Source organism: Papaver somniferum, chromosome 4, assembly GCF_003573695.1.
Source record: "Papaver somniferum cultivar HN1 chromosome 4, ASM357369v1, whole genome shotgun sequence".
Lineage (NCBI taxonomy): Eukaryota > Viridiplantae > Streptophyta > Magnoliopsida > Ranunculales > Papaveraceae > Papaver > Papaver somniferum.
In genome coordinates, this window is record NC_039361.1 from 37035636 (window position 1) to 37047584 (window position 11949).

Sequence of the window (11949 nt, forward strand, 5' to 3'; positions counted from 1 at the left end):
CCTCATGATCCCTTGCAACAACTCCATCTCCAGCTACACCCGAATTCCCACGAGCAGCGCCATCACAGCCAAGCAACAGCTCACCCAAATCCGGAGTTACCCACCTGCATTCCACTGGTTCCAGCGTCTTCACCTTTCTATGGGAGACCTTAAAAAAGTCCCAAACCTTTAAGTCCTCCACTGAATTTTTCATGTACCCTTTGAGCCACCTTGAATATTCCATCGCCTGATTAAAAACTGGTTTTTGAAAGAAGCTCCAACAAACCTGTTTGTTTTCATAAACAAACCGGTTACGAGTCATCCACAGTTCTGGCCTGACAACCAAAATAGAAATCAACCAAAGTTCCCTTACTATGCTGCTCCTACCCCGTGCAGCCTTGTACGCAGTACACAGTTTTAGATGAGAATGCATTGTAAAAATGTCATAGATTCAGCTCCACGCCTTGACAGGAAAATCGCAATGCCACATCAAATGATCCAACGTTTCCTCCTCCCTATTATACAAACAACATTTATTCACAACTTGGATTGTAAAGCGGATTTTAACCTTGTCAAGAGTAGCACAAGCTCCTCTTATTATCTTTCAGTTCCTTGCAGCCAAGGCAGGGTGCACAACAGGCCTCCATAATAGATTCACTCCTTCCATCTTAGCATACTTCTTGCGAATTAATGATTTCGCAGAATTGACAGTAAAACTTCCAGTGTAATTTGGTTTCCAAATTCTGCGATCAACCTCATTCAAAGGAGTAGGCAGATCCTCATCAACGAAACCAGCAGCTAACGGAGTATTTCGACAATCCTCACTCAAATTCCAGCCTCCTTCATTCATCATACCTCCCACCAAAATAGCATGATCCAGTGCAAAGTCTTCGAGTAACTCAGCAATAGCTACATCTCCCAACCATACATCATAGTAAAGAGAAGTATTACGGCCATCTCCATTTAGAACCTTAGAATTATCCTCCACCAAAGAGTAAACCCATTTAATACCTAGAAGAATAGAAGATTTCACATAATGAACCAACTTACCATTCCTCATAAAAAAAATTAGCTCGAAGAAAACGAGCCCAAACCTTATTAGAGTTACGGATTTTCCACCAAAGACCCATAAGAAGTGCTTTATTCATAACACTCAACTGAGTTATACCCAAACCACCTTCCTCATAAGGATCACACATATTGTCGTAATCCACAACAAAGGACCTACTTACTTTTGAATCACCAGACCATAAAAATTATGAATATAAACCGCCATATTATGAATTGAATAACTAGATATCACAGATTTCACCAACACCACTCTATCTTGAAAATAAAGCATCATTTCCTTCCAACCTGCTAATTGCTCCTTGATCTTCTCAACGACATTGGCGACATGATGATATTTAATTTCACCAGGCATAACCTTAACCCCTAAATACCTATCCGGAAAAACAACAATAGGCATCCCCAGAAAATTAGAAATAGTCGCTCTCCTATTCAAAGAACCACCACCATAATAGAGTTTACTCTTCTGTCGACTTACTGTTTGACCCGAAGCACGTTGATATAAACCCAACAAATCCACCAGATTTCTCAAACTCTTCATGTTACCTTTACATAAAATCATAATGTCATCAGGAAAAAAATAAATGGGTAGGAGCAATACCTTTTCTATTAACCATATGAGTCATCTTGCCCTCTCGAAAGAGTTTCGTGATATTCCTGCTTAATAATTCCTCAATCAACACAAAAATAAGAGGCGACAAAGGATCACCCTGACGAAGCCCTTTATCAATGCTGAAGAAACCTTCCGGACTACCATTGACAAGAACCGAAATTCTAGCAGGCTTGAGAATTTGGAGAATCCAGTCGCCAACTCTCAGAAAATCCATATCTACGAAACACCTCCAAGATAAATATCCAACTAACCGTTTCAAAAGCCTGGGTATATCAAGTTTTAAGACAACATTACCATCTTTCTGCTTAATCTGCGTTTCATTCGCCATCTCTGAAGATAGAATAATATTTTCATGGATATTTCTCCATTTCATAAACGACACTTGCTCCTCAGAAATCAAGTTATCCAAAACACTACCAAGCCTCGAAGCTAAAATCTTAGTAAAAATCTTAAAAAAGAAGTTACTAAGACCAATCTGCCTAAAGTTTCGAAGAGTATTAGCACCTTTATCTTTAGGAAAAAGCATGAGAAGGCTAGAATTTCACACCGTGAGGAATGAATTTATTAGACCAACAAAACAGAATAGCATTAACCAAATCCTCCCGGATAATCTCCCAACAATACCTATAGAAAAAACCAGCAAACCCATCCGGCCCCGACGCACTATCCGCACCTAAATCAAAAACTGCTGCATGAATCTCATTGATTGAGGGCAACTGATCCATTATATCACTCTCCTCTAGAGAAATACTATTATGATCGATATTAAAAAGCGCCTCAACTGGAACTGAATCATCTCCATTAAACTTCGCCTCATAATAATCAACAATAAGGTTACGTATCTGATCACAATCAGTCACCGTCACCCCATTAGCATCCACCAATTCCGAAATAGTATTACTACTCCTACGAATACGAATGAAATTATGAAAGAAACTAAAATTACTAGCCGCTTCAACTAACCATTGATTTCTAGATTTTTTCTTCAACATAATGACTTGTTGCGTTCTAATATCATTAACTTCCACTACGACACTCCTCATCAAATTCAACTTGTCCACATCCGAAGGGTCTTCATCAGATAAACGCATTGAATTTTCAAGTCTAAGTTGAGCCTGTTTCAGCCTAACATTAACATTACCAAAAACTTCTTGATTCCACAACTTCATTGCCCTTTTAAGACGCTTTAGATTTTGAGGATATATAAAGGCCGGTGAACCCACAATAAGTTCCTTCCAACTATTCTCAACCATAGGCATAAAATCAGGATGCCCAAACCACATTTTTTGAACTCGAAAAGGCGCTCTTCTTGGTCTCGTGTTAACAAACAGAAAGCCAATTATAGGAGAATGATCGGAAACTTCCCTAGGAAGAGCTTTACACCGCCAATTCTCAAAACGATTCAACCAAAACTCATTAATCACTGCCCTGTCAAGCCTACTAATAATTCTATGAACTCCAGATTGCTTGTTAGACCAAGTATACTTACAACCCAAAGATTCCGATTCAAAAAGGTCATTGTCATCCAACCAATCACAAAATTCATTCACTACTGCCGCTCTAGGAGTCACACCTCCCTTTTTCTCTTCATTACGAAGCACACAATTAAAGTCCCCAATTGTCAGCCATGGCACTTGAAGGGCTCCCATATCTAACTGTCTCCAAAGATTTCTCCTAGAAGTTTGCAGTGAGATAGCATGCACAAGAGAAATATGAACACCATCAACCCCAACGATAATAGTCTGTTTAGAACAATTCACTACCACCGGATCAACAACACTTAAAGACCATATCACCCATAAATTACCAATACACGTATCTGTAGAGTTATGAATAATCGAACTACTAAAACCATCAATACAAAATCTTCGAACAGACCTTGAAGAAACTGACACTTTCTGCTCAGCAATACCAATTATATCAGGTTTAAATTCCTTAATTAATTCTCTAAGTTTAGTTTGTGCTTCATCACACACAATCCCATTTATGTTCCAAAAGAGAACTCTCATTGGGAAACAATTTTGGGAGTGTTATTTATGTTAACTCTCTGCGCCAACCTAGTAGAATCAGTCTTCTGCCCTCTATTTCCAGGTTTAATCCTAGAACCAACTACAATTTTATTATTACTGTCAATCAAAGCTGTGTTTCCAGAATTCCGAGCACCACCTGTAGAACGAGCCATAATAACTGGCGTCCCAGAAGTCCACGTACCAGAATTCTGATCAAACAAATGAGCATCCCGTATACTTGTTTGAACATTAGAACCAATAATAACATAATTGTCATCATTCAAGCCTAGTTCAACATTCAAAACCTCAAACTGATTTGGCGAAACAATGTTTTCTCGAACATAAAGGTCATCGATTAAAGGAGTGTCGGACAAGTTAGCAGCAGTCCTATCAACAATTGAATTCCTACTCTCCCCCGCTTCAGAATTAAATGTTGACTTAGAACTAGGCATACCCTCCGTAGCACCAGTAACTAAACTATTTGCGCCTCTGCTCTTTTTCTAGTTCTTGCCAATTCAACGTAGGAAAAGCAAAAGATATCTTCAGACTTGGCTAACTCATCCTGCAACTGTTTTTCTACAGCCACTTGAACACTCCCCGATAGAACCTCACCTTCCTCAAGGCCATAATGAGAAGAGTTAACGTTTGCATGTTGGCCATGCACACCAGAAATCTGATTCTCATTAGGAAGGTTACTAGGAATAGCACGCTGGCCATTTCCAAAAGTAATTTGGTTTCCATTAGATATATTTTTTGCATTCTCAGGCACAACCGGTATGACAGGAGTTGTCTGTCCTTTTTTACATCTGGTTTCTTGCCAATCTTTCCCAGCACCAGCAATATTATTACTACGAGTTTCTTGTGTGATAACCAAATTATTACCCTGTTGCATAGACGCTGAAGCCTGCTGCTGTAAAATATCAGTAGTATTCTTATGTTTCTTTCAACATTCAGAATCAATATGACCAATAATCTTACACTTAGTGCAGAATGTAGGTCTTTTTTGTATCTCGATTGGTTTCCAGAAGTCCCGACCTCCCACAGTAACATGAATGCCATCCGTATCTAACTCAGCAAAATTAATATCAATGAGAACTGAAGCATAATAACCATATTCATGAGCTAATTAATGTACGCTTGTCAACCACAATTGGAGTACCAAGTGATTTTCCGAAAGCCAACAACGTCTTCTCAATCCAAAATTCTACAGGCAAGTGATGGAACTTAACCCATACTGTAGCATGAGAAGTATTGTGCTTGTCCGCATCAAAACCTGGAAACCATTCCATTAGGTTAAGCTTTTGCTGATCAAACATCTACGCCTCAACGTTAAGAATCCTATCTATATTTTCCTTTGATTGCAACTTGATAATAAAAAAACCTCTATTCATATGTATGAATTGTACACGGTCCTGACCTAGTTGCCATTGTTGTTCCAAGCTATTCTTCACATCCTTAAAGTTAACACCCTTAAAATCCAAGCGCCCAATAAGGCTGAATCTCCAAATATCACACCCCTCTTCATAAAAAGAAATAGGAACAACAACTTCCGTCTTTCCTTCTTTCAAAGTAGGGTTTGGCAGGGTATTCAGGTCCAGAGTCGTTTTTAGAAGCTTTTTTTTGCCTAAAACTTTTTCAACATAAGTTAGGCACGAGTTTGTGGAGGATCAGAATCATCCCCCATCTCAAATCACCCAAGGATGATCGAGTGATACAGGTGTATCCGTATTCCTTTAGGGAACTTAGTTAACCTCAAGATAAGTTGAGGGAAGAATCCTATTCTAGGCAGAATTTCTAGTTATGGAAGAGTTTTGTTTTAGGAAATAATCTTAGTTTAGGAAATAGATTCCTAATAGAAGTCCTTGGTCGGCTGAGTACGATGAAGGCTATAAATATAGGGCTTTGGATAATAGCTAAGGACACATAGATACTAGGTACAGAAAACCTAGGAGAAGCTTGGAACAATACTTGTGCAAGCTAGCAAACAGTTTAAGGTTGATCCACTGTGTAGAGAGATTGTGAGCGTAACAAAGAGAAAATTGTAATTGTTTTCTTGTTCATAATCTAGAGAAGATATTTTCTTAGAATTACTACTTGTGTTATGTTTTCTAAGTTTCTCTTCTACTATTATTCTGAATTCGGCCTTTATAGTAATATCTACCAAGGTACAAAGATCATACGTATCAAGTTGGTACCAGGAGCAAGGTTCGTTTTAAGGGTAGGTCCCTGTGGTTTATGGTTTTCACTATATCTCTCTACATAAATCTTGGTGAGGTACTCGAGAAGCTAGAAGACGTTAAGAAAACAAGGGGATCAAAGATGACAAAGTCAGATGATGATCCTAAGGAAGGCGAACCACAAACTATGGAAGAAAAGGTGGTTATGTTGCAAACAGACATGAAGTCAATTCAAGTTAAGGAATTGAGTGAATGTATTCGTTCTCATACACCCAAGACGAATACGAAGAAAAATATTATACCTTCACCTGAAACTTCGGAAAAAGATGATTCATAAGAAGACGATTCGGAAGAAGAAGAAGAAGAAGATGAGGACGAAAAGAAGAAAACTGAGTCTCTCAAAAGTCCTACTTCAACTAAACTTCATGGTAAGAATCTGAAAATTTATTTTCGTGTTGATATTCCACTTTACGATGGAAGTGCCAATGTAGAAAAATTGGATGATTGGATTGAACGTCTAAAGACGTATTTTTCTTTCTTTGAATATGGTTCAAAGGAAAAGATTTCTTTCGCGGCATTGAAGCTACAAAAGCATGCTCTAACCTGGTGGAAAGCTTATCAAAGACAAAACCAAGGTAAGGGAGTATTGTCGTGGAAAAGATTCGAGTCAGTAGTAAGGAAACAATTTTATCTGATTGGCCACCTTGAAGAGAGATGGTTCAAGTGGTACAACTTGAAGCAGTCATACAACCAAACCGTACAAGAATATACTTTGAAATTTCAGAATCAAGCTATGGTTTTGGATTTAGACTTGGAAGATCATACTATCTGTATGAAGTATATTTTTGGGTTCCATGAGTATATATGGAAGGATTTGAAGATGTTTTCAGTAGATACTATTGCTGAAGCAAGTATAAAAGCTAACGCCATTGAAGGCAGGCTTAAGAAATCTGATTCAAAGGGAAATACTAAGGTGAAATCTGGAGGTACCACTGTGAAAGGAGGTGAAAGGAGCAAAGAATAAGGGAAGTCTAGTGACAAGGAAGGTTTGACTTGCACCCATTGCAAACAGACGGGTCATGTTATCGACAAGTTTTGGGTGAAGAACCCTCATCTAAAACCTAAAGGGTTGCAGAGAAAAGAAGCCAAGAAGGCAACACTAGTCGCGCAAACTCCAAAAGAAGTCCAAGGACTAACAGAACCCAATTCTAAGCTTTCTCTTATGGCAGGGGAAAAAGAAAGACCTTCAAAAGATGATCTTAGGGAACAACTCTTCACCGTGAATATGCAAGTCAAAACATCACTAGTTGATGTTGTTATTGACCCAGGAAGTCAGAAGAATTAACTTTCAAATTCTTTGGTGCATAAGTTAGGATTGAATACTATCAAACATCCAAAACCATACCCTTTGGGATGGCTTCAAAAGGAAGGAGGCTTACAAGTTTCACAGCAGTGCACGTTCAAATTTTCTCTAGATAAGTCATATATTGACGAAGTTACATGCGATGTAATTCCTTTGGATGTATGCCATGTAGTACTAGGTATCTATGGATAGAGATGCAACTCTACATAGAAGGGAACAAAAGTATACCTTTACCAAAGATGGGGAAAGTTTTGTGATTCGAGCTATAGATTCTCCTCTTGAGGGAGCATGCTTAATCACAACCACTCAGGCTAAGCAGTTGGTGAATGCTAGCACAAAGTTCAATCTCCTTGTGATCCGTTCTCTTGAAGAGGAGCCGAGTAGAGTATGTTTAGCAGCCTTGACTGCTCAACAAGAAGGCGACCTAGAAAGGTTGAAATACAAGGATTTATTTTCTGATGTCACAGGTTTACCGCCAAAAAGGATTGTGGAGCATGAAATCATGTTAACCGGGGAGAGTTCTCTGCCTAATGTAGGTATTTATCGCACGACCGTCGAGGAATATGATGAGATCAAGAAACAAGTCCAGGAACTTCTAGAATTAGGAATGATAGTGCCAAGTGCTTCACCTTGTGGATCAGCAGTGTTGTTGATGCCTTTTGGTTTGTGTAATGCTCCAGCGACGTTTATGCGTTTCATGAATGATTTTTTACGACCTTTTATAGAAGATTTTGTGATTGTTTATTTGGATGATATCCTTATATACAACAGAACTTGGGAAGAGCATCTTGTTCACGTTGAGAAGGTGTTTCAAGTGTTACATGAAGGCCAGCTGAAGTTGAACGTAAAGAAATGTGAGTTTGGAAAGGAGGAGTTGGTGTACCTTGGATTCATTGTTGGTGGTGGACAACAGAAGATTAATCCAAGGTAGGTTTAAGTGATCACTAAGTGGCCTAGACCTAGTACCGCAACTGAAATCAGAAGTTTCTTAGGGGCATGTACCTACTTGCATAAGTTTATCCGGCATTTTTCAAATATTGCAGGACCATTGCATGGTTTGGCAGGAGCTAAGGAAAAGTTTGAATGGAAGCAAATACATGAAGACGCTTTTCAGTTACTAAAAAGGAAGATTTCAGAACAACATTCTCATTAAGTACAAGAAGGGAGTAAAAAACAAGTTGGCAGATATGTTGTCTCGTCCACCAGTCCGAGCATTATTGGTGGCCATGATAATTCATCCGATTGTTCCTCAAGAGTATGCAAAGTCATACACATCTATCAAGGACTTCAAGAAGGTGTTCGAAGGTGTAAATAGTGGTTTGAAAGGCGAATTTGAACTCCGAGATGGATTGTTATACAATGGTCAGTTACTTTGCATACCATAAGATGGAGATTGTTTACAGTGGTTGAGAGAGGCACACACTTCCCGAGTTGTTGGACACTTTGGGATGAATAAAACTCTAGTTAACCTCCGGCGCTATGTCTTTTGTCCAAAGATGCAAGATGATGTGGCTAGTTAGAGGGTGTAAGTTGTGTAGCACATCTAAAGCTTCCAACATGAAATGTGGGTTATATCTACCATTACCAGTACCATCAAGACCTTGGGAGAGTATTTCTATGGATTTTCTTGGTGGTTACCAAAGACCAAGTCTGGTTATGATTACTTGTTCGTTGTGGTCGACCGATTCAGCAAGATGATTGCATTAATTCCATGTATAAAGATAATAATGGGAGCCGGTGCAGCAAAGCTCTTCTTTGAGCATGTGTGGAAGCATTTTGGTTACCTACTTCGATTATTTCTGATAGGGGCAGTCAATTCCTTAGTCACTTTTGGGATTCTTTATGGAAGATGATGGACACTAGGTTGAAGAAGAGTACAGCTTTTCATCCACAAACAGACGGACAAATAGAAGTGGTCAACAGGACTATGGTTCACATGTTAAGGGGATATAATTCTAAGCATCCTAAAACTTGGGATGAGAGTTTACCATATCTACAGTTTGCTTTCAATAGAGCAGTTCATAGTTCTTCGGGAAAATCTCCTTTTGAGATGTGCTATGGTTACTTACCACCTAGTCCTTTCAATCTATTATTTTCCAGTGACACCTCAATGGGGGGGAAGGAAGGAAATGAACGGCAAAAGGCACAAAAGTTCTTGGAGAATATATCTCAGATTCATGCGACTGTTGAAGCACAACTAAAGAAGTCACAAGCCAAATACAAAGCAAAGCATGACAAGCATCTTGTACCTTGTAATTTTGGTGTTGGCGACTTGGTATGACTAAAATTAGGTAAGGAACGACTGAAGGGGTAATGCAAGAATTTGAAGCCATTGCGATATGGGCCATTTCGTATTCTCGATCAGATTGGTGATAATGCCTTTCGTCTGGATCTTCCACCTTATCTAGGAATGTACTCGGTTATAAATGCCGAATACTTGAAGTTGTTTGAACCACCATTACTGGATGATGATGGTGACGACACTATGATCTTACCACGAGTAGAAGACTTATGGTTTGATAGAGAGGGACCACTCAAGGAAGACTGCATATTGGAGCGAAGAGTGACTAAAACACGACAAGTAGAGAAGGAAGCTTTTGTAATTGGATATTAAGGTCAAGTTCCTAGCAAGGCCAAGTGCTTTAACAAGGAAAAAGGGACTCTCGAGTTCCCTAACCTTCATTTTTAACTCTCACCGGAGCTCAAGTTCTTAAAAGGGGGGACCCATGATACAGGTGTCTCCGTACTCCTTTAGGGACTTATTTAACCTCAAGATAAGTTGAGGGAAGAATCCTATTCTAGGCAGAATTCCTAGTTCGGGAAGAGCTTTGTTTTAGGCAATACTCTTAGTTTAGGAAATAGATTCCTTATAGAAGTCCTTGGTCGGTTAAGTACGATGAAGGCTATAAATAGAGGGCTTTGGCTAATATCTAAGTACACAAAAATACTAGGCACAGAAAACTTAGGAGAAGCTTGGAAAAATACTTGTGCAAGCTAGCAAACATTTTAAAGTTGATCCATTATTTAGAGAGATTGTGAGCGTAACAAAGAGAGAATTGTAATTGTTTTCTTGTTCATAATCTAGAGAAGATATTTTCTTCGAATTACTACTTGTGTTTTGTTTTCTAAGTTTCTCGTCTAGTATTATTTTGAATTCCGCCTTTATAGTAATAGCTACCAAGGTACAAAGATCATACATATCATCGAGAAAAGCTAAGAAAAAAAGAAAAAAGTTTGAAAACCCTAAACTTTTCGCCAGAGAGGGAAAAAATTTAGGAGAGAGAATGAAGGACCAAAATTGCAAGCTGAATTAATTAATGCTGAGATTGCAAGTAATCGAACCTGAGTCCCAAAGTTCACCTGGATATCACCCAAACCACTATGCCAAGCGTTGGTTCTTAAACAGACGCTCTATCCACTGAGCTACAGGCGCTTATTGATAAAAAAGAAAAGGAAGAGCTTTATTAACCATAACGCCATATCCATTTGCAATGAAGAGCTTTATTAACCAGCGTAAGCTTCTTTATGACAATACCTACTCTGTTTTTAGGTAAAGTTTCTCTTGTCCAAGACACCCAACTTCTATTTTTAGCATTTGAAGTATAACCCCAGAAAAGATCTCTCATAATTTTCTCAATGGTCTTCATAACTGAATATGGCATCATGAAACATGGCTAAATATTATATTGGAAAAATAGATAATACACTATTTGTCATTATCAATCTCTGGCATTTTGAGAGGTATTTTTTCTTCCAAATAGCTAATTTATGCTGAATTTTTTGAATTATGACATCCCAAATAGGCTTGCACTTAGATTTGACCCCTGATGAAATGCCCAGATAGTTAATTGGAAATTGAACCGGATCACAACCAAAAATCTCAGTACAATAATTACCATTATTGTTAGAGCCAATTTCGGCACTTGCACTTTTCCTGAAAATTACTCTAAGTTCATAGAGAAGCTCAAAAGCAAAAATAACATTCTTCAGATTATTTACCTGCTTAGATGAATCATCTAAGATGACAATGAGGTCATTTGAAAATTGTAAATGTTGAATCATAGTTTCATCTGAAGAAACCTTAAAACCAGAAATAAGGCCAAATTCAGCAGCTTTCTTGAGCATTAAAGAAAAATTTCTCCCACCACAATGAAGAAAAAAGGTGATATTGGATTCCGCTGCCTTATTCCTTTCTGATATTTGAACATATAAGTAGCTTCATCATTTATCAAGATAAAATAATATTGCATATGAGATATACCATCTGATCCAATTCCTCTATGCATTACCAAAACCAAATCTCTCCATTATAATATCAAAACATCCCTAATTAATGTTATTAAAATCCTTTTCAAAATTTACTTTGCAGACAATACCAGGCTTGTCTTCTCTGTTTCTTGAATCAATTAACTCTGATGCAATTAAGATATCATCATTTATTTTCCTTTCTTGAACAAAAGTACCTTGACAATATGAGATGATCGAAGGAAGCACAAGCTTAAGTCTATCAGCTAACAACTTTGAGATAATTTTCTATACTCCTCCAATTATGTTAATTGGATTGAAGTTGTGCAAAGAAACAACTCCACTACATTTAGGATGAGCTTCAAATTTGTACAATTGAGTCTCCAATTCAAAGAACAAGTAAATTCAAATTCTTTAATAAATAGCATGAGATCATACTTAATATCATCCCATGTACTTTTGAAAGACTACCATTGTAAATCCATCATGACTCAG

At 38.1% G+C, this 11949-nt stretch overlaps 1 protein-coding gene across 1 annotated transcript; it reads right to left on the bottom strand.

Annotated features, from left to right (window-relative positions):
* Positions 1 to 583: 583 nt before the first annotated feature.
* Positions 584 to 3669, bottom strand: LOC113272344. Its single transcript, XM_026522194.1, has 4 exons — positions 2285 to 3669; positions 1649 to 2193; positions 1336 to 1593; positions 584 to 990 (listed from the first exon to the last, which is right to left on the bottom strand). Exons 1-4 carry the CDS (start codon positions 3667 to 3669, stop codon positions 584 to 586), a joined length of 2595 nt encoding a protein of 864 aa, XP_026377979.1.
* Positions 3670 to 11949: the final 8280 nt, after the last annotated feature.

What these genes read in the sequence shown, in the direction of transcription:
- LOC113272344 (XM_026522194.1), bottom strand. Translation starts at nt 3,669, where the DNA reads ATGAGAGTTCTCTTTTGGAACATAAATGGGATTGTGTGTGATGAAGCA. An exon ending in TTTGCTGGTTTTTTCTATAG is followed by an intron (nt 2,194 to 2,284) that starts GTATTGTTGGGA and finishes GTGAAATTCTAG; the next exon opens with CCTTCTCATGCTTTTTCCTA. An exon ending in GATCAAGGAGCAATTAGCAG is followed by an intron (nt 991 to 1,335) that starts GTTGGAAGGAAA and finishes CTATTCTTCTAG; the next exon opens with GTATTAAATGGGTTTACTCT.